The sequence below is a fragment of the Strix aluco genome, chromosome 29 (assembly GCF_031877795.1).
Source record: "Strix aluco isolate bStrAlu1 chromosome 29, bStrAlu1.hap1, whole genome shotgun sequence".
Taxonomy (NCBI): domain Eukaryota; kingdom Metazoa; phylum Chordata; class Aves; order Strigiformes; family Strigidae; genus Strix; species Strix aluco.
Genome location: NC_133959.1, coordinates 6,229,328 through 6,250,683, shown reverse-complemented (window position 1 = coordinate 6,250,683; position 21,356 = coordinate 6,229,328). Strand labels below are relative to the sequence as shown.

Below are 21,356 nucleotides of genomic sequence, written 5' to 3'. Positions count from 1 at the left end.
TGGCACAGCACAGCACAGCATGCCCATCCACACGAGGCACACGTGTGGCACAGACAGTGGAGAGAGCAGAGAGAGGAGTCAGTGCCACAGCCACACCAAGATCCCCGCAACAGGGACTCTGTGCCCCCCAGCAGAGCCCCGGGGACTGAAGCCTCTTTGCAGGATGAGGGGCAGGAGGGGGGCTGGAGCACGCAGCATCCTTGGGCAATGCCCAGAACACGGTGCCAGGCCCTCTGGTGCCTACCTGTGATGCTGATCTTGGCCGACCATTTGGAGGTGCCATCCAGGACACTCTGCTTCACTGCTTTCATCTGCTGCGTGTGCGTGGTCTTGGTGACCCCAAACACCTCCTGGATCAGCTCAAATATCTCCGGCTTGTTGCGCTCCCGGATCTTCATGCGATCCTTCAGCACCATGATGATATTCTGGGTCCGGTCCTCCGCTCCGTGCTTGGAGCTCTTCTCCGCCGCCCCTGGCAGAGGACAGCCATGGGTGAGACAGGGCAGTGGGGCAGATGGCATCCAGGAGAGCCGAGAGCTCCCCACGCCCACCATGCATGAATTAATTCATACCCAGAGGGGTCTACACCCTGCCCAGGACAGATCTGCCCGCTCACCACTTCCCCCATGCACGAGGCAGAGGTCCAGCTCTCCCTGGCCACCCCCTTCTCCCTCTCCAAAGTGGGAAGGGATGAGGCTGCAGGCGATGGCTCCTTACTCTGCAGGCAGTCGGCATTGAGCAGGTCCTGGCACTTCTCGTGACACTTGACGCCACACTCGGCGCAGCGCATGCCCTGCCGGGCGATGCCCCAGAGCAGCCCCTCACACTCATAGCAGTAGGTGGGGGTGGTGGCTGTCCACACCTCAAAGTTGTGGGGTGTTGTGCAGGAGATGGGGTACACTAAGGCTTGCAGGGTCTTCTTGTAAACATGGTTTTTCTGTGCAAGGACAGAAGAGAGAGGGGGAGAAAACCTCAGGCAGTGTAGAGTGGCTGGGCCATGCAGCAGGGTGCAAACGCACCCACAGGTCCTGGGCCATGTGCAGTGCCACTGCTGGGTGCAGACAAACAGGGCAGAGAACAGGGCAAAGGACAAACACCACCATCCCCAGGTGCAGCCATGAGCACACTGGCTGCTTTGGCAGCACCAGAGGAGGATGCTGGTGTAGCACAGACACCACATCTCCATTGCTGGCCCGCCCGGCTAGGGCTCAGCCCTCCCACCATGACCACCCGGACAACCTCAGCACCTACCAGCTCCTCATTGTTCAAGGTGCTCGAGGCCAGCGCGGATGTGATTCCTGCTTTCCTGGACTGGACCAGGGACTGTGGGAAAGAAACACAGTTCCCAGATCCAGCAGAGTATGGGGTGTCCCTCCCACACTCCTCTGGGGTCCCACTGACTGTAAAACACCTGGGACAGACCCCCACTCCAGGCGGGGAGGGGTGCTAGCTGCATGGGCTGGCAGTGGGGACAGCCCAGCTCCCAGTTATGTCAGCACTGTGGCAGTGATGCCACCCTGCTGTGCAGTGGGACTGGAACCAGTTCAGCAGCCCACAGCATTCCCAGTTCAGCCCCAACAGGGCAGAACCTCTCAATGTGTGTCTGAGACCCTGGGGAGATTGGGGGGGGGGGGGGGGGGGGGGGGCACTTACCATTGCCTGCAGGCAACCAGGGCCAGCGAGAGGGGGAAGAAAAGGCCGTTAGTACAAGCCACCTCACGGCAGATCAAGTCCTGACCCCTTCCCTGCCGGAACCAGCGGGAATTGGGGCAACACCAACCCCTCACCCAGCACTGGGCCGGTCCCGGGGGGCGTTTCCCACCCCAAGCCACAGCACAGGCTGCAGCCTGCCAAATCCCAGCAGGGAAAGGCAGCAGCCCCACCTGACCCCCTGCACTCTGCCCACCCCATCACCACCCACAACCCAACCCCCCGAAACCCCGACACCGACACAGCACAGTGCAGAAGCGTCAGTGGCTGCCCGAGCGGACTGGGGGGTGGAGGGCACTGGGGTGAGGGGCAGCGAGGGGGGCAGCGGGATGGGAGAGGGCAGGCAGGTTGGGGACAGGACAGAGGCACCCTGGGGAGGGCACAATGAGGAGATGGCAAGGTGTAAAGAGAGGGGGAAGGAGGTGAAGGACACCTAATTCTGGGTGAAAAGGGTGTCTGCTTTCCAAAGTTGCTGTCTCTGATCACCAAGGGTGTGACAGCAGAGTGAGCCTGTGCATTACAGCCCGGGGGCAGGATGGGACCCCAGCATGGGGACTGGGCTGTAGTGGCACAGCGTGACAATGGTGGGGACAGAAGTAGAGGGTCTGTGCAGCTCAGAAAAGCCAGCACTGCCCCTCCTCTGGCACATGAGTCTATCCGCCCAGCACCAGCACGGTCCAAGCTGCAGGGAGCCTATGGCAGGTGGGACAGCAAGGGACCGGGGACACAGCACTGGTAGAAAAATGGGAAATCAGACGCAGCCCTCGGAAGCCTTGGACGGATGCTTGGTGTAGGGACAGGGCCCTGGATCTCCGTTAAAGAGAAGCACCCTCAGGTGGGGAGAGCCCAGCTGTGCCATCCTCACAGCTCCCCACTGCAAGGGCCAGGGCCAGGAGACCCCCAAAACAGCCTGGGACACCCCCGCCCCCCACCAGTGGGGCTGGAGGAGGCTGGGCAGGGCTGGCCACCAGCACCCAAGGGTGCTCTCTCTTTAACCCCTCGGACCGCGCTCACCAGATCGCTGACTAGAGGGAGAGATTTGCGTCCAGGCTTAATGTCGGGCATGCTGTTAATGCAGCGCAGAAACCTTACTGCCGCCCCCCTGCCGCCAGGGACGGCCAAGCCAGGCCGGAGAAAAGAAAACAGAAAACACAAGCCATGTTAGAGGTGGCTGGGGAGCGGGGCACGGGCGCCCGGCAAGCGCCGGCCAGGGCAGGCGGCGCAGTCCAGCGGGGCGCAGCAGGAGCGAAGCCGGCAGCTGTGTGGTGCAAGGCGTTAGGAGGAACCTCACCAAATCGCTAACTAAGGGGATGGGTTTTCGCTTGCGTATGTCCGGCATGCTGTCTATAATGATCAGCCCGCCACCAGGCCTGCAAGAGAGACGAGAGTCAGCGGGGAAGGGGAAACTGAGACAGGAAGGGGGCCCCTGCTATTGCCCCATGTTCGCTTGGGACTTGGTGGACAGGACTGCAGAGCAACCCCCGGGTGGCCTGGGACACACCTGTGGGACCCCCATCCCCACCAATACCCCAGCTGGGGCAGGGCTCACCAGACTAAAAAACTGGGGGGGAAGGGGATTCTGGCAGAAAACTGATTTTCCCCATGTGAAGATGTTTTGCTTCAGTGGTGTGACAGTGAAATGCAGGAAAAATATAACCCGTTTGGCTTAGTTAGCTTTGGCTTTGCAGCATGGAGTGGGAGCCCTGGGGTTTCCCTCTGGGACAGCAAAGGTGAGCCCCGAGCCATTCTGCTGCGAGAGAAACCAAGGCAGCGCGGCTCAGGCTGAAATGCCACTTTGCAGCCTCCGGCCCTGTCTACAAGAAAACCCCAGCATGATCTGGTGGGTTCTCAAGGAAACCTGCCAGGTTCTGCATGGGTCAGCAGCAGGGCCATCTGCGAGGGCGAGAGGGGGGCGAGACCCACAGCCCATCCAGGTGAGAGGTTCAAGGTTCCTCATGGCACCACTCGAGCCCCAGATGGCAGGAGAGAAGTGGGAGCTGCCACCCCAGCTTGGAGCCATCCCAAACCACTCACCTCCTTGCTCTCCCCCTCGGCAGCAGCTCTCAGGGACACGGAGCAGTGGCATCTCTGCTGGCTCCTCCAACAGCACCGAGCGACCAGCATTCAGCCCAAAAATCTGGCCCCCCACACGCCCACAGCTTGGCCAACTCTTCCCCATGCCATCCCCCCAACAAGCTCATTAATCACATCCTAATGAGCAGGGGAGAAAGCCCGTGAAAGCCCAAGGGGACAGAAAGTTCCAGCTCCCCCACATACTCACCCGCCTTTGAACCACAGGGATTTAGCTTCTCCATCACCTTCCCCGCGGGCCTGCAAGACGAGGGGCAACTGTCACGGGCACGGCACTGAGCCCCCGGCACGCGTGGCAGCCCTCCCCGGGGCTCGGCATTGCTGGCAGCTGAGCGTCTGGCCAGCGCCCGCAGCACTGGGCAAGCACGTCAAGGGTTTACAGGGTGAGCAGAGAAAAGCGTGTTCCTAAAACAATGGGGCTCTTCCCAGCAAAGAGCTTGCACTGGGAATAAAATATCTTCAAGAGGCTGAGGTGGGCAAGTGGTGGGCAGGCTTCAGCAGAGGGGCTCCGGCTGGCAAAGGAGTGGGGATGGCTGCACCGTGCAAAAACGTAGGGTTTGGGGGACCGGAGGAGCATCATTAGAAAGGCTCAGCAGGTCTGCATGGACCCACAGCCAGTTGGAGAGAAGTGCAGGGGAAAGGCAGAGCACACTGGGGATGGGGTGTGTGCAGGGACCATCCCGCAGTGCCACCTCCCTGGAAGGGAGGGGATTATTTTGGGGGAGAAGGGAGGAAAGAGCCAATTACACCTCCCTGAGGGGGCAATCCCTGCACACACACACACACAGAAGGCACACACATTGCTGGGTCGTTCCTGTTGGACATGCTTACCTGCAGGCAGGCTACACCCCTTCCCTGCAGGAAGGGGAGACGCGGGTGCAAGGGCCATGGTGGTGGACAACTGAAAAGAGAAGCGGTGGGGAGGGGGATCGAAGACCCAGGGGGCGAATCCAGAACCAAAACAAAAAGAAAAGATGGAGGATGGAGTCTAAAAACAGAACAAAAAATTGTCAACTCAATACAGGGGAGAGGGCGGAGAGGCTCACACCAGCACACTGCATGCAGCACACACCAGGGGAAGGTCCTCAGCACTCCCTGCCCCTCGTGGGGGTCCCACTTGGTGTGAATGGGGTTGCAGGGCCACCACCGTGGGGGTCCCCCAGGTCCCCACTGCCCTCAGGGTATGGGATGTCCAGGGGATCGGGGAGCGGACGTGTCTGGAAGATGCCCGGGTGCAGGAAGGGGCCATGCCCCCAGCCTAGCACCCAGCCGGTGCTGGGACCCGGCTGCGGGGTTGCTCACCTCCTGCAGCTGCATGCAGACCTTGTTGAAGGCTCTCAGCCAGTTGGCTTTGGCTCGTGTCTTGGGGTCCTGCACCTCCGCCTCTGCCTGCTCCCTGCAAGTACACACACCTTGCTCACTTCCCAGCACAGCACCGGGGAGGGGGGTCAGCCCCCACACCCCAGGCAGGACTGAGGCTGCAATTTAGGGATCCTGATGGGCCTTGAGCCATTGTGGCCATGGCAAAAATCCCCTCTTGCTACTAGGAAGGACTCTAAAAAGGTAGCAAGTCCTGCTGAAAGGGCAGCACAGTCAAGGCAGAGCAATGGGGAGAAGCCAGGAGTTCCCCCTCCCTGGGGAGACTCCGCCCTGGGCACCCAAGTGACACGGAGGGATCCCTCCAGGAGCAACAGGCCAGGGGGCTGCTGGTGACACAAGTACGTAGATTAAACACCCTTCACCCCTCATCTCCCCAGCAGGATGTCCTCTGCCGCTTCCCAACATGCTGGGACCTCCTGGGGTCAAGAGCTTTTAACACCCCAGTGGCTCCAAGCCCAGGAGGACCCACCAGCCTGGACATGCTGGTTGTGGTGGGTTTTTTCCTCCCCTCTTGCAAAATCAAGACATGGAAGAAAAGACAATAAATCCTCCAAATATCCCAACCTCCTGGAGAGCCTGGTATGATGTGACACTGGAGATGGGTGCCCAGAACTGGGCTGGGACAAGGCTGTGGGGAGCTCAGGAGACAAACCTGCCCAAACTGGCCCTGTGAGGCCTTGCCTGTGCTAACATGTAGTCCTCAGTGCTAATCTATGGTCCTCGGCACTAATCTGGGGTCCTCAGTGCTGATCCATGGTCTCCAGTGCCCAGCGCAGGACCCTCCAAGCCCCCTGCCCAGAGAACAGGCACTGCAGTCAGACGTGAACTAAGGCCACCTTCACCGGGACTCTAGTCAGTCCTTGGGCCTAAATACGTAATTTTTTAAGAAAAAACTCATTAACATTCTTTTAAATTAGAGATTCCCCAGCTCTGGTCTAGAATTTAAACTAAATAAAAGACTGAAAAAGCCCATCACACTTCCCCTCTGTGCAGAGTGATGGCGCTCACCAAACCATGGAAAAATGGACGTTGTCAGTAATTAAAGGCAGAGACCAATATAAGAATCATTCACGTGCTGTACAAGGGATGTGGCCACCAAATAGTTCATCTGTACATCACAGGAGGCTACGGGCAAGCTTTTACCAGTGGCCTAGGGAAAGGATTGACTCCTGTGAAGGAAATTTCCTCCTCTGACTGTGCCGAGCTCCGGGGTACCCCCTCCATCCAGGGAGTCAGTAGCTTGAGCCAGAGGAGAGGAATCACTGCCCCAAACCCCGACTTCCCCCATCCCCAGGTTTGTCCCAGGTTATAAACCTGCACCCCCGGTAGCCCTGGCAGGATCTCAAACACCTTGAGCTCTGCCCCTGCTTAGCGTGGCACCGGTGGCTGGGCCAGGGCAGTGTCCCGACGGGGCTGACCCTCGCCGGGGTGGCACAAGGTGGGCTTCCCCCACCTCAATGCCTCAGGCACCTGGAAAAGCCCCAGACACCACAGAAGGTCTGTGGTGCTGCCCCTTGGCACCGCAGCACCAGCACCAGCTCCGGGCCGCCTCCAGAGGACCCCCAGTGTCACCAGGCACGGTGCCATCCCAAGGATGCTGCAGGTAAACATCCCCCTCCTACCTCTCAGCAGGTTTCAGGGGCTCGGGGGCCGCCTCTTGCAGGGGAGCTTCATCCACTCCTGGCTGGGCCTGGAGGGCCTCTGGGGTTTCCTGGGGGGCAGAGGTGTCCCTCTCCTCCTTCCTCTCCTCCTTCCTCTCCTCCTTCCTCTCCTGCTGCTGCGGCTTCAGCTGTGGGACCAGCTGGGGTTGCTGCTGCTGCTGTGGGGCCTGTTGCTGCTGCTGCCCGGGGGGTTTCTGTGGTGGGGGGTAGGCATCATGCTCTGGGGTTTCATAAGTGCCCTGCTCCCGCAGGTCCTCCTCCTCCTCCTTGGGGTAGCCTTCCTCGTTCTCGCTGTAGTCCTCATTGAACTCTTCCTCCTCCTCTTCCTCCTCCTCCAGATACAGGTCATCGTCCTCCTCCTCCCAGCGGGGCGAGTCTTTGCGGTAGCTGACGGAGCTGTGGCAGGAGTGGTAGGAGTCGCCGTCCCGCTCATCCAGCTCCGAGTCTCGGAGGCTCTCGTTCTCAAAGTCCTCGCTCAGCTGGGAGCTGCCCTGGCTCAGCTCGGCCGACGAGGCATAGCGGCTGCTCCCTGTGGGGCTGCGGGGCCGAGGGGAGACAAGGACAGGGCTCCCGTGGGTCCACGCCGCAGCCTCACCTGCCCTGTGCCGCCCCAGCGAGAGCCCCGGGGTCCCTGCACCGCGGGTGGGAGGATGTGCAGCTCCCCCCGGGGCACAGGCTCCTCATCCTGGGACTTGAAGGCGCAGACCCAGGAGACTCCGTGGGCTGGGACTAGATCCCCAGGCTGGGGCACTCTCAGGGGTCTGACCTTCCTGCCTGCGCCTGGGCTGAGCATGGGGACAGGGGGGATGGTGTCTGTCCCCTTGGCTCACTCCTGCCAGTGGTGGGAGCAGAGTGCAGCCAGGCAGCACCCCCAGCCAGATCCTGCCTCCTGCTTTGGCCAGACACCCCATCCTGCCCCCAGCCCACAGACCTGTCACCCAACCTCTACTCTGACATCCCAGCGCTCCCTGTAGACCTCCCAGGCACCCCCTCTCCACAGACACCCCCTCAACCCCATCACCCCTACTTGGGGGTTCCCTCTCCACTCTTCCTGACAGGCCAGACCCCTTCCCACCGCCCCATCCACCCCACCGGCCCCCAGCCCTTCCAGCATTCCCCTCTCACGGCCGCCTGCACCTGGGGGAGCAGCAGCTCAGAGGGGCTCCCTGCATCCCAGGAGGCTGCCGGGGACAGGGCGGCCGCGGGGCTCCGTGGGGAGAGCTCACATAAGCAAACATGCAGACAGGACAGGGACACGCCTAGGAAGAGGCCGACACCACGTCTCCAGCACCGGCAGCCAGGGCTCAGGGGTGGGCAAGCGGGAAAGAGGACAAGGGACAGGATGGGCAGAGCCCTGGGCCCAGAGTGGCTGGGCCAGGCGGTGGGGAGCCAGGGGACACCGCAGGGAGGAGGGTGCTGGGGGATGCCCAGGCTGGTCCCAGCAGGGAGGGGTCCTGGCATCATCCAGGTACCCTGGGAAGGGGGACTTGTGGCACAGGGGTGCAGGCGACACAGCTCATGCCTGGAAACCCCTCACCTCCCTGGCCTGATCCTGGCCAGAGCTGGGACAGGGGCCCTCGGCACATCGTGAGGGTCCCAAATCACTGCGCAAAGCTTTTGCCCAGCCAGGTTCTCCCTGGGAGGTGACCAGAAACAGAGGGTGGCATCTGAGTCCCCGAGGCCCCAGCTCCCACACCCGCTGGCATGAGAGGGAACAGGCAGCAGTGCTGCTAGACGGTCACTGTGCCGGCGAGCGGGACCCGGGTGCTGGGGCATCCCCCCCACGAACTAGGGTGCAGCGACAAGAAGGGAAACCACGGGGCCGAGAGACGCCTGGAGCATCCCAACGCTGCTCCCCTGCAAGGCGGTCCGGGGCGGGGAGAGGGGCACCCTGCGGCGGCACGAGGCCACCCTTGCCGGGACTGGTGTTGGCCTCACCACGGCTGCAAGGACCGACCACAGCACTCTGCGACGGCACACGGCACGCGACGAGGTAGCGACCCACCTATCCGATAGGTCTAGGGACCGCCTGCTCTCAAGGGAAGGCTGGCGGCTGGTCCGCCTGCTCGACTCGGAAGCGGACTCAGCGTCGCTGCGTCCGTTTGCGGCAGAGTCTACACTACCATAGCGTCTGCCGGGGAGGAGAGGAAGATGATCAGCAAGGTTCCGGGCACCACGCCACTGCCACCCGCCGCGCCCCGGCATCCCCTGCCGCCGTGGGGACACCGGCAGGGAGGCTCTGTCTGGCTGGACGGGGCTGGCACCTTGGGCTGGATGCTGGCGAGGAACGGGGCTGTGCTGCGACCGCAGGGACAGAGGGCCGGGCAGGTGTCCCTGCCTGCGGCTCTGCCTGCAGCCACGTCTGCGTCCCCAGCCACTAGCTCAGCTCCCAGCAAGGACAGCCAGAGCTTAGGGGTCCCAAAGCCCCACGAGGACAGAGCAGCGTGGTGACCCAAAGAGCTTGAAAACTTTCCAGTGAGAAGGAAAGGCTTGGGGCCAGCACCATCCCCCTCTTCCTCGCCTCAACATCCTTCCCTCTGTCACCCACCGCCCTAGAAGCGCCGTCCCTAGCGTCACCCCGGGGGACCCGCTGGCCTCTGCCACCTGTGGAGAGGGGATTGAGAGAGCAGGTCTTGGGGATGAGCTGGCAGTGCCAACACTACCTGATGGGACGCTGGTCTGAGTAGTCCATCTCGTAGCTCTGCATGGAGTCGGTGTAGGAGTCGCGGGAGCTCTGCTGCTGGTGCCTCATGGGGTACTGGTGGACGGAGGCGTTGGGCTGGGAGGTGGTGTAGTACGGCGGCGGGATGCTGTTGCTGGTCTCGCTGCGGTAATCACTGTCCCGGTCATCCACCGTGCTGTCAGGGTCATCGTCTGCAAGGGGCCGCAGTGAGTGGGATAGGGGACAGCCCCATGGCTCTTGTGGCCAGGGACGCCCCAAATCTACCCCGTGCCCAGCACAACCTTGCTACTGCCACCATGTCCCCACCACTGGGGGATCGTGCTGGGGAGATGGACCGGGATGGACCCAGGAAGGGGTGAGGGGCAAGCTGCACGTGCTCCCCTCTGCAGAAAGGGGGTTTGGGGTATGAGAGGAGGGCGGAAGGGGGACATGGGATATACAGACGGGGGGAAGAGGAGGACAGGGTGCAGGGACCCTCCCTCTGCCCCATCAATGTCCCACCACAGAGGCAAAGCCTGAGCTGCTCCTTGCCACCGGGCACCCCGAGGGCACAGAGCCTCATGGTGCCACATCCCCGACAGCCTGTGGGGACAGTCCTGCACAGGACAGGGCGCTTGGTGCCTCCGTCCTCACCCAGCACAGGGCCACAGCATGAGGCCGCAGCCTGGACCTGAGCTCCAGGTCCCCTGAGCCCTGGGCAAGGCTACAGCACGGCGAAGGGGGATGCGCTGGGGACTGCCAGGCTGGGAGGAGAGGAGGGGACAGGATACTTACTCTGCTGTTCTCCCCAGCCAAAATAATTCCAGTTGCCTACAAAAAAAAGGGGCAGAGACAATAAGGATGGAGGCAGCTCTGGGACAGCAGCAGGAGCTGGCTGGGAGGAACCAGCATCTCCCAGGAACAGTGGTACTGAGCTGGACTGGGGACAGTGCCCCAAGATGGGATGGGGACAGCACCCAGGACGGGGCACACTGGCACTGAGCTGTGCCGGGTGGGGACAGGGGCTGGGCAATGCAGTTCCGAGATGGGATGGGGATGGGGCCTAGGGGTAGGCACAGTGGCACTGAAGAGCACTGGGGACAGTGCCCAGGCCTGGCCATGGTGACACCAAGCCAGGCTGGGGACAGTACCTAGGGCTGGGCACAGTGGCACTGAACTGCACAGGGGACAGGGCCTGGGGCTCAGAACAGAGGCACTGAGCTGTGCCTGGGACAGTGCAGGCTGTGCGTGGCCCCGGCGTGGTTACAGAAGGGGAAACTGAGGCAAAGTTGGGACAAACCGAGCTGTCATTCCCCATCCCCCAGACTCCTCTGCCAGTGCCCCCCCCGAGGAGCCCCCTCGCCAGCCTCGCTGCCCCTCGCCCAGGCTCCCCGGGGGACCATCCTCCCCACTCCCATTGCCATGCCCCCCCCCCACCCCTCTCCCCTACGACTCAGCCCCCCAGGAGAGCTCACACACTGTGGGGCAGGGAGACGGCAGAGAAACACTGGCAGACACGGCAGGGAGGATGGGAACGGGGACGGGGTGTGGGGTGAGGTTGAGCTCCACTTAGGTTGGGGTCCAGCGCCCCAAGTCAGGCACGGCCCCCGCTCCCGCGCATCCCCAGTGCAGTTTGCTGGGGGACAGGGCAGTGGGGGGGGTCCTGCAGCGGGGCAGGGGCAGGGCAGCACTTACAGCACTGGGAGCTGTGAACGGGCAGAGGCTTTTCCTGCTCCTCCTGGAAGGCATACTGGGGAGAGACAGGCCGGTGAGGGCTGCCCCCTCGCAGCACTGCTGCTCCCTGCCCAGCCCTCTCCCAGGGCCTGATTCTGCACAGACTTACATCATCCTGGTCCCGCATGGCATTGAGCTGCTCCAGCTTCTTGGCCCAGTACCTGGCCTCCTCCTCGGGGATATCTGCAAGGGCAAAGACCACGATTGGTGCACAGATCAGCCCCCTCAAAAGAGCCCCCCAGCTTCTGGGGCTACAGGATCACAGCCCCAGCCCCAAGGCCCATGAGCATCCCAGGAGCTGCGGGCAACGATGGATGCACCCCTCTCCTGGAGTGCCTGGGGACAAGTACCCACCCAGCGGCAGCTCAAAGCGGGTGTCAAGGAGGATACGGTGGAAAGTGGGGTCCTTGGTGCCTGAAATCTCGTTGTCGGTCATGATGACCTGGGAGTCGAGCGTGAGCCATTCCCCAGGGCCCTCCTGTGGGGCGAAAATGGGGGTGAGGAGAGCTGCCAGGGACCCCCCTTCCCCAGCCCCACACCCCACGCACACAGGATCTGGCCCCAAGCAGGGACAGGGAAGGCTCTGCCCCCCCACAAAGGACAGCCACGGGGGTGGCTACATGTCCCTTAGGGTCCGGCGGGCGGATGGGGGTGCCTGGCTCCCTACCTCATTGGACTGCCGGATAGTCCGGAGGGGGATCCACACCGTCCCCACCATGGTGTCCCAGATGAGCCCCTTGTTCCACACCTCCACCGTCAGGCCCAGGTCGAGCCGGTTGATCTCGCTGGGGAGAGGGGGGAGGCATCAGGTCACCCAGCAGCCCCCCAGGGGCCACCCCAGCCTCTGCCTGGGCCACCTCGGCCCCAGGACTCAGGGGAGCCCCCCAGGGCTGGGGTCAGAGGGAGCACTGGTAATGGGCAACCTCCCCCTGACAGGGGGGTCGGGGGGAGCGGCAGGGGTGGGGGACACTCACAACATGAAGTCCTGCTCCCAGGAGGGCAGGTTGCCCCGCACCGCGATGGTTGTGCTCTTGACATTTTGCACCTTCAGTGTCACGTAGGTGTTAAATTTCTCTGTGGGAGCAAGCGGAGGGTGAAATGGCCCCCAGAGCGTCCTCCCAGCCATGCCTCCACCCCCCAGACACCCCCCACTGCCACCTCCCATGGGGTCCCCCTACACTGTCCTCAGCACCCCAGCCCCAGTCAGCCAGGCAGGATGGACCCTACCACTGCCAGGTGGCTTGTCTGTGCGCCCCCATCCTGTCCAGGGCATCCCCATCTCTGCGTGTGCTCCCCCCACATTTGCCAAATGATGCCTCCAGAGCTGAGGCTGATCCTGGGGTCCCCTTGCCACCCCCCAGCCCTTCCTCTGATCCTGCCACACCCGACAAGCCCAAGAGCTGAGCCCCGAGCCCCACGCTCCCCCCAGGAAGGCAGGCAGGTGGGGGGACACTCACCTTGGGGCCCGTCGAACTTGGCCTTTTTAACTGCGGGGACAGAGAGGGAGGGAAGAGATTCAGCCTGAGAACCCCGTGCAGGGGGCTGGGGACCCCCACCAGGGTGCCAAGGGGGTGAGAGCACCCCAGACCTGGCCACCCCCCCCACCCCTGTCTGCAAGGTGGGGAAAGGTGGTGGGATCTCTCCTGCTGGTGTAAATCAGGAGTCCCCAATGCCAGGCATGATGGAAGGGGATCAGGCATGAGCTGGAGGTGGACACCGGAGGGGAGCAAAGGCCCCCCCGAAAAACCTGCCAGTTTGGGACAACTTGAAACATCTCCTTGCAACCCCAAACAACCAGCCTCCATCTGTTGAGGTGTTTAACTCCCCTCGCCCCCCCCAATTCGAAATTCAGATGTTACCATACACATCCCAGGGGAAAGGGGGTGTTTGGGGGAACCCTCCCACAGCTCCGGTCCCTGCCATGGGGCACCAGCCCAGCAGGGCCAGGGTTAAGGCTCTCGTTGTCTCCCAAACCGTTGACCCAGATTTTGTAGAGGAAATGGGGGGGCTGTGACCCTCCCTGCCCTACAGGGTGGTGGACATCCTCCCCCCAACTCCACTGCAGCAGGGAGCCCCAAAATGCCCCCCACTGCACCCCAGCCCTGTCCCCCTCTCGGGGGTGCCAAGGAGCTGGTTCCCATCCTGCCCATTGGAGACCCCCCCGCAACTGGCTGATTGCATGCGGGGGGGTGGTTGCATCTGGGCCGGATCCTGCTCAGCACCACAGGAACAAACACTCCCGATTCTGGCTGATCCCCCCACCAGTGCTGCGAGCAGGACGTGCAGGGGGGGTTGGTACCCAGGTTTTGCCTGCAGTGGGGGGGCAAACAGGCAGCTGGGCAGAGCCAGGTACCAAGGCTGCCGATGCCAGGGGGTGGTGGGGGCGAGGGGTGTCCTCAGGGCTCACAGGAGGGGACATGGCAGGGAGGGAATGACACAGCACCCGAATAATGCTTAAATGACGCGGGTGCCAGCGGGTGGAGGACCAACGTGACCGAGGAGAGATTAAAATAGCCCTGGCGATATCAAAGGTAATTTGATTTCAGAGACGTGGCACTCACCAGCCACTTAGCACCCGCCGCCAGCGGTGGAGGGGCCGCGGGGCTGTCACCAGCTCCACGTGCCCAGCAAGGTTCTGCGGAGTCAACGTGGCACGAGCAGGCCCCGCCTGGCCCCAGGGTACCTCTGAGGAAACTGAGGCACGGGGGAATTGTTGGCTCAGCCTCAGCTCCGGAAACAATTGGGGATCCTTCGGCTCGGCCGCCTGTCCCGTGGCACTGAGCAGGCCAGGCGTCAGGCGGCTCTTTGCCCGAAGGAAGGTCGCCAGCCGCATCACTGGCGGCCGTATTCCCAGGGAATCACAGGACTCTGGGAGCTGCGGCTTCGCTCAGGGATGATTCCTGTGGGGAGGGTTGGTTCTAGGCAAGGCACAAGGCTCTGGGGTCCCAAAGATCCCCTTGTGTCACCAGGTTGGGAGCCTGGGGGGCTGCGTGGGGCTGGCCAGCATCACTGTGTATTATAATATTATATAGATTTGTATGTATTATAAATAATGTATTGTTTTATATTATATGTATGATTTTATTATTAATATTATTGTTGTTATTGTTGTTGTTATTATTATATTAGAATACAGTACTTGGTACCAGGACCTGCCCAGGGCACATGCTTGGAGCTGCAGAGGGACCCCCGGCGTGGGAGCTCGCCCTTGCCCCGGACCCAGACGCACCTGCCGGGGCCGACCGCTCTCCACCAGCTGCTGCCTCCGAAACGGGAGAGCAGAGGAAGGAAAAGCTCCAAAAATACCCGAGCTGACAGGAACAGACAATTGCCCAAGGAACACGTGGCTCTCCTGGCTGTCATCTACTGCCGGGGAGAAGTCCTGCTGCCACCATCTGCAGCTGATGGCCCCAAGCGGGCTGGGCCACCCCCCTGCCCGCCAACGGGTCCCCCAAGCTGGCGCAAGGGTGGTGGGTCCTGGGGTGCCACCCTTGGGCTAAATTCAACCGGAGCCCCCAGACAAGTTGCTGGGGAGAGCAGGACCCCCCCATGGGAGCTGGGTACCCCCACAATAGGCTGGAACCAACCTCCTCTCGGTGGGGCTTGGCCTGTGGGGGAAACTGAGGCAGGAGGCAGCTGGTGGGGGATGGGACTGGCAGTGGCGTAAAAACCAGGCTGGGCTGTAGGCATCCTGCAGCAGGTCTGTCTGTCTGCCCATCCCTCTGTCCCTCCATCCATTCACCTACCTGTCTGTCCATCCGTCCATCCGTCCATCCATCCATCCCTCCCTCCCTCCCTCCATCCATCCCTTCTGTCCATCCACCCACCCATCTCTCTGTCCATCCTTTGACCATCCATCCACTCACCTCTCTCTCCATCCACCCCCTCCCCTCCATCTGTCCGTCCCTCCTTCCATCCATCCATCCATCCATCCCTCCCTCCCTCCCTCCATCCATTCACCCACCCACCCCTCTGTCTACCTGCTCACATCTCCCCACCCTCCACCCATCTGTCTGTCCGTCTCTCCATCTGTCCCTCCGGATGCCCATCCACCCGCCCGTCCATCTGTCCGTCTGTCTCGCACCATTTCGGACACCCCCCTCCCAGCCACGCACCCCTGTCCCTGCTCACCCCACACCTCCCTGGTGCCCATCACCCTGGCGCATCCCCCCCACACGAAGTCCTTGGGGCCCCGGCCCCCCAGGAGGGGCGGGGGGAGCCTCTGGGGTGGCACCTCCCCCCCGCGAGCCCAAAAATCGGGTGACAAAACCAGCTGCCCCCAGCGAGCGGTGACAGGGTGGTGGGGGAAGCCCGAACCCCCTGGGAGCCGTTTCTCACCATCCACCCCCGGCTCTGCGGAGGGTGTCACCGCGTGTGACAGTCCCTTAAACGGCACTAAAGACGCGCCCCCCCCTCTCCGCCCGCCGGAGGGGGAGACACCCCAAATCTGGGGCTGGCTGGGGGACACGCTGGCTGTGGCAGGCTCCCAGCCCCCCCGGCAGCCGCCCCCCACACGCTGCTGTGACAGCACCGAAGTGACAAAGACGTGGCAGGGGGGTGGGAGGGGCACGGCCCCCCCGTCCCACTGAGCCCAGGCAGCAGTGGGGGAGCCCCCATTTTCCTCCTGGTTTCCCCCAGGGAGGGAACACTGGTGGGGGAATCCCAGCCACCCTGTGCCCCCCCTTGTTCCCAGCACCTCCATTCGCCACCCCGACACCCCCAGGTGCCACCCCCTCCGCGGGGGGTGCTGCAGGGCCTGGGGAGGGGGGGAAGGGACCCCCCCCCCGACTTCGACTTCCCCAGACTGAGCGCTCAATCCAGAGTCAGAGCCTGAGGCCGAGCCTGAGCCTGCAGGATTCATCTGCGCACTGAGTGGGGCAGGTCTCAGCATGGTGGGGTGCGGGGACCCCCCGCCTGTGTGCTCCCCCCAGTTCCTCCCAGTATGGGGTGACCCCTAAACCAACACGCTCCTGCCCTGACCCTCCCGCCCGCCCGCACCCCCCCAGCATCACCGGGCCTGAGGTGGGGCAACGCCTGCAGGGGCACGGGGGGCGGGGGGGGGGTGATTTGGGGGGGTATTTAGGGGGTTTGCGGGGGGGTTGGGAATAGGGGGATTAGGGGGTGTATGGGGTTTGTTGGGGGGTGGGAATGTGGAGGTGCTTGGGGATAGATGATGTCTGGGGGTGGGGGGGGTGTTTGGGGCGGGGGATGCTTCGGTGGTGGGAATTGGGGGGGTGGGGGCGTTAGGGGGGTGTATGGCGCATGTTTAGGGTGGGGGGTGTTTGGGAAGGGGGGGCTGTGTCTGCAGCGCGGGGGGGCTTGGGGATAGATGGGGGGGTGCTTGGGGTGTGGGGTATCTGGGGAGAGCCGGGGGGGGGGGTGTTCGGGGGGTGCGCACGTGGGGGTCTGCGCTTGAGGGGGGGATGGGAGAGATGGGGGAGGGGGGAGGTGGCAGAAGGGGGCTCCGGGGGGCGGGAAGGCGGAGGGGGACAGACGGGAGAGGCTGGGGGGGGTGCGGGGGGAGCGGGGGGGGGCAGGGAGCGGGGAGAGGCCCCTGGGCGGGCGGGGTGCGCCCAGCCCCGCCCCACCCCCCCTCGCTTCCCCACCCCCACTCCCGGCTCCGGCGCCGCGCGCGCGCCCCCGCCGCTTCATTCATAAATCCGTGCGCCGGATTTTTGTGAATGAAGCCGTTCTCACGACCACCCCCCCCCGTGTCCCCCCCGTCCCCGTGTGTCCCCCCCCATCTCCGCCAGTCCCGGGGCGCCCCGCTGCCCGCCGCGGGGGGAGGGGCGCGGCTCACTGCTCCCCCGGTACCCCCCCCCCCGCCCCCGACCCGGCCCAGCCGCCCCCTCCCCGCGTGTCCCCCCCCGGCCGGTACCTCCGACGCAGAGCAGCGACATGGTCCCGGTGGCGGCGCCGGGGCGGGGCGCGGGGGGCGCTGCCGCCGCCCGGCTGCTATCGGGCCGCCATCTTGTTCAGCACCGGGGACAGCGCCTGACGTCAGCGCCGCGCCCCGCCCCCGACTTAAAGGGGCCGCCGGGCACCGCCCCCCCCCCTCCCGCGGCCCCCGCACCCAGGGGTGGGGAGGGCGAGTCGGGCTGGGCAGGGGAAAGCCCGGCTGTGCGCAGCCCCGGGGGGGTCTGTCACCTCCGCATTGCCTGGGGGAAGGGGGGGCGGGGCTGCCTCAAGTGTGGGGGTTTATGGTGTCCTACCGACATCGGGAGGGGGGACGTGTCCAGCCCACACTGCACCCCAAGGTGGAGCCCCGGGGGTCTGTCGTGGGGGTGTCGCCTGGTTTGTACATCTCGGGGGGGGGCTCTGTCCTGCCTGCACGGTTCTAGGAGGGGGGGTGGTTTCAGAGTGCAGCGTTTCCCCCATCCCGGGGGCCGGCATGGAGGGGGCTCACAGCCCCTGGGGACAGCGGGCAGCCAGTGTGCCATGTCCAGAGATGGGTTGAACCAGGTGGGGGTAAGTTATCATCGTCCTTCCCCAAGAAGGTCCCCGCTCTCCTCTCCACCTCCAAATGTCACATCCCATAGAGATGCTCGGATCTGGGCACACGGATCCTGGCTCAGGGCTGGAGAAGCTCCATGGCCCCAGGGAGGAACCAGCACCCCAGCTCCAGACGCTGACCCCCATGGGAGGGGTCCCGCATGGGGGTTAAAGCAGAGCCCCCAGCTCCATCACCTGGGGTCATGAGCTTCGTCAGAGCCTGTCCCCGTCTGCCGCCCCTCTTGCTGTGGAGCCAGGAGATGAACTCACTCTCCCCCCTGCTGCTCCCAGTGCTCCTGTAGCAAAGGGTGGCACCACACCACCCCGCCGGGATCATCACGTCTTTCGGGGACCAGGAGGGGTCAGGAACACCAGAGGACAAAAAGATGGCACAGGGCAGCGAGGGAACATGCGCAGGGCCCTGTGGGACTTGAGTGCCCTGGTCTGATCTCATATATTGGCCCCGTCACTGACGCGTGGTCCCAGCAGGGCAGTGGCCCAAGTTGTGGGCAGGGGTCACTGGCCAGAGGACTGGGGGTCACTGGCGGCAGCAGCAGGAGGCGCAGAGGACGGCCATCCGTGTGCGCCAGCACATGCATGTGCGCACTCACCCCGGGTGAGCGTGGGGCCCGAGCACCCGCAGGCAGGGCCCCGCACACAAACACAGCAGCACACGCGTGTGCACCCCGCGCCCTCAGCCGCACAAAGGTACCCACCCCCACTGCACACAGACACCCTCCCCCGAGGCGGCAGCACAGGCAGGGCCACCCCGGCAGGCAGTGGGGAGGCCCACGGGGCCAAGCTGGGAGCAGCAAGAGCTGCCAGCTCCCTCCTTCCCCTCCAGGGATGAGGCCCCAGGCACGGGCAAGGGGCGATGGGGGGACATCCCAGGAGGCGATGAGGGGGGCTGTGAAGTCAGGCAGGGCCCTGCCTTCCAGGAAACCGAGGCACAGAGAGCTGGGCTTTGCACCAGCAGATCCATGATGAGGCAGAGGAGGTGGGATCATCCCCGGCCATGTGGGGATGCCAAGGCAGTTCTGCCCCAGGACCCCCTGGCCGGAGCAGCTGGCTCAGCCCCATCCCCTTCCCCCCATGTCCACTCCCCCCAACTCCGCTTCCCAGCAGCTCCACCCCGGGGGCAGCAGAGCCGGCCCACGGCAGAGAGGGTGCCAACACCCGGCATGGCAGCCAGCACTACGGCTGCCTCCCCCTGCCCACTCTGGGGGGGCCTCATCCTCCTGCCTCCCCTTGGCATGTAAAAAGCACCTCCAAGCTCCTGTACAGTCGGGGTGATGCCCATGACGATGGACCAGCACTGCTAAACCCCCTCAGCCCTGGCAGCACCCCACTTGCCATGGTGCCCACCCTCATGACCACCATCCGGGCAGGGCTGCGGTCCTGCAGAAGGTGCAGGGTCCCCCCAGCTCCTGCAAGGGCCCTTCCCCACAGCCAGGGATGTGCCAGGCCCTTCCCAACTCCACCCCCCTCCAGCCCCTGATATATTTTTGGGTTCTGTCTCGTGGCATCTCCTCCCTGCTTCTGCCAGCATTGCGACCCCAGGGCAGAAGAGCCCTGCTTGGAGCAGGACACGTCGCCTGCCTGTACCAGCACACACACATGCCACGCCACACAAACGCACACAAACACACACGTGCGGGTGCTCACAGCTGTTGGTGCACGCACACACGCGCAGGCACGCACACGTTATCACATGCAGGCACTGCATTAAAACCATCCTTTTCAAGCCAAGCAGCAATTCTTAAACAGGAAGATTGTCCTTGTTCAGCGCAGCCCATCTGCCCCCACCTGCAGCCCGATGCCACCCTCCAGCGCTTGTGTCCCAAAGCCCAAAGTCCCTTCCAGCCCTGGCACCCAACGCTGAGCTGCTCCCTCGGCTCACCTTTGGGTTTATTTTCTGCCCCGAGCCCTCATTTGAATGAAAATAAGTCTCATCGGAAGGGGAAATGTTCATGAAAAGCTCTTGAGTTCTCTCCCAAAAAAAGCCTGGCTTTTGATCAAAAATAAGTATAAAAAAATCGTATTCAGAAAAAAAAAAAAAAATCAGAAAGTAATCTCCAGGCCTTGAAATTAATTATTTCCAGAAGCTAAATTCCTGCAACCTGTGTCTCGCGCTGTTTCCCTCCCCACACAGCCATTTCCCCCATCCCCAAACTGTCCGGCACCATGCTCGCAGCGATGCTCAAGCCCCCCAGCTCTGGCAGACCCCAACCAGCAGGATGCTTCCACCCCCGAGACCTTCTTGTCTAAATATCTCCACATGTCATCAAACCCCCAGCTCAGTGTAAAACCAGCTTCTCCTGTGACTCCTGGCCTTCAAAGCCAAAAAAACCCAAACCTCCTCTAGCCTCCCATCCTGCCAGTGACACCCTGGGTCTCACCTGCCTGCCACCAGCATCAGTGATGGGTCACCAGGCTCAGGGAAGCCCCGGGCACCTGCTGCATCTCCTGGCAGAGCCACAGATAGGAGCCAGGCTCTGCTAGCACAGTGACTGGGCAAGCAGGCAGGGTTGGAAAACCAGCGGGCAGCAGGCAGGAGGGTGGGCAGGGGGCAAGGCAAAAGGCAGGGCACCCAGCAGGGACTGGGGTTTGACCAGCGCCAGGCAGGATCCGGCTACCAGGATAATGAAGCCATAATCAGCAGTTCAAGCACATGCAGCGGTGATCAGTCCACCACCCCCAAACCCCGAGTCAGGTTGTAATTACTGGGAGGATGGATACAAAATCCATCTCAATTGATGGTGACGTGGACAACTGGCAGCCCCCAGCGCTCGCTGGAGGTCAGGGTTCCCTGCGACAGGGCCCAAAGTCCAGGAAAGCTCATCCCTGGGTGGGGAACTGGGACAGGCTGAGGAGGAAGGCGGCAGGGTGACCCCGGCCAGGATCCTTTGGGGATCCCTGCAGCGCACGTGGCACCAGTGGGGCCCGAAGGACGTCACCCCCCAGGTGCTGGGTCCTGCTGGGACCACGCCAGGACAACAGGGCTGGGGCTTTTCCCCGGTGACCGTATCCTGCCACGGCACTGTGAGCAGAGCTCGGCCCCCACAGCCCTGCTGGTCCCCAGCCCCTCCGGTCCCTCGGACGAGGTTCCCACGCACCCCCACTTCATACCCAAGTTCCTACAGATATGAGCGCCAGGGGGGAGCAGGGTCCCCCCCGGCTGAGCACGCTGCGCTCAGCGCACACCTGCTGGGAGGAGACAGGCGGGCAGCGCTGGCAGGGGTGGTGTGGGAGTCCGGCAGCCACAGAGGGACGTGTCTGTGAGCTGTCTGGTTTTGAGAGTCCCTGGCACGGGGGCTTGTAGGTTGTAGGTGGCACCTGCACAGCCCCTTCCCTGGGAAGACAAAGCCAAAGCAACCCCCAAAGCCTCAGAGACCTCGCGCATCCCTTTGCCTTCCCACCCCCCAGGGTCCCTCCGTCCCCCCGCCATGGGTGCCATCCTGCAGGCGTGCCCGCTGGCTGCTGGCACAGCCTCTGCAGTGCAGTGACCACCCACGAGCCCAAGAGCAGCCGACCCGCCTCCCCTGGGGCAGCTCAGAAAGCTTCCTGGACAGGGATTATTCCTCGCCTCCATCCAGCTGCTTTTCCCCAAGTGCCCTCTGGGCTTG

At 63.4% G+C, this 21,356-nt stretch overlaps 1 protein-coding gene across 1 annotated transcript in view; it reads right to left on the bottom strand.

Annotated features, from left to right (window-relative positions):
- LOC141916271 (protein unc-13 homolog A-like) overlaps positions 1–17,228 on the bottom strand; it is a 39,217-nt gene extending 21,989 nt beyond the window's left edge. The window contains exons 1-17 of the mRNA XM_074808606.1: positions 17,117–17,228; positions 12,696–12,725; positions 12,213–12,312; positions 11,906–12,023; positions 11,593–11,716; positions 11,348–11,421; positions 11,200–11,254; positions 10,300–10,335; positions 9,506–9,716; positions 8,848–8,973; positions 6,804–7,379; positions 5,104–5,197; positions 3,992–4,041; positions 3,002–3,080; positions 1,252–1,323; positions 718–937; positions 245–472 (exon numbers count right to left, since the gene is read on the bottom strand). Of these exons, the coding sequence (XP_074664707.1) occupies positions 245–472; positions 718–937; positions 1,252–1,323; positions 3,002–3,080; positions 3,992–4,041; positions 5,104–5,197; positions 6,804–7,379; positions 8,848–8,973; positions 9,506–9,716; positions 10,300–10,335; positions 11,200–11,254; positions 11,348–11,421; positions 11,593–11,716; positions 11,906–12,023; positions 12,213–12,312; positions 12,696–12,725; positions 17,117–17,138 (2,215 nt within the window). The 5' untranslated portion in view covers positions 17,139–17,228. The remainder of the gene's footprint in view (positions 1–244; positions 473–717; positions 938–1,251; positions 1,324–3,001; positions 3,081–3,991; positions 4,042–5,103; positions 5,198–6,803; positions 7,380–8,847; positions 8,974–9,505; positions 9,717–10,299; positions 10,336–11,199; positions 11,255–11,347; positions 11,422–11,592; positions 11,717–11,905; positions 12,024–12,212; positions 12,313–12,695; positions 12,726–17,116) is intronic.
- Positions 17,229–21,356: the final 4,128 nt, after the last annotated feature.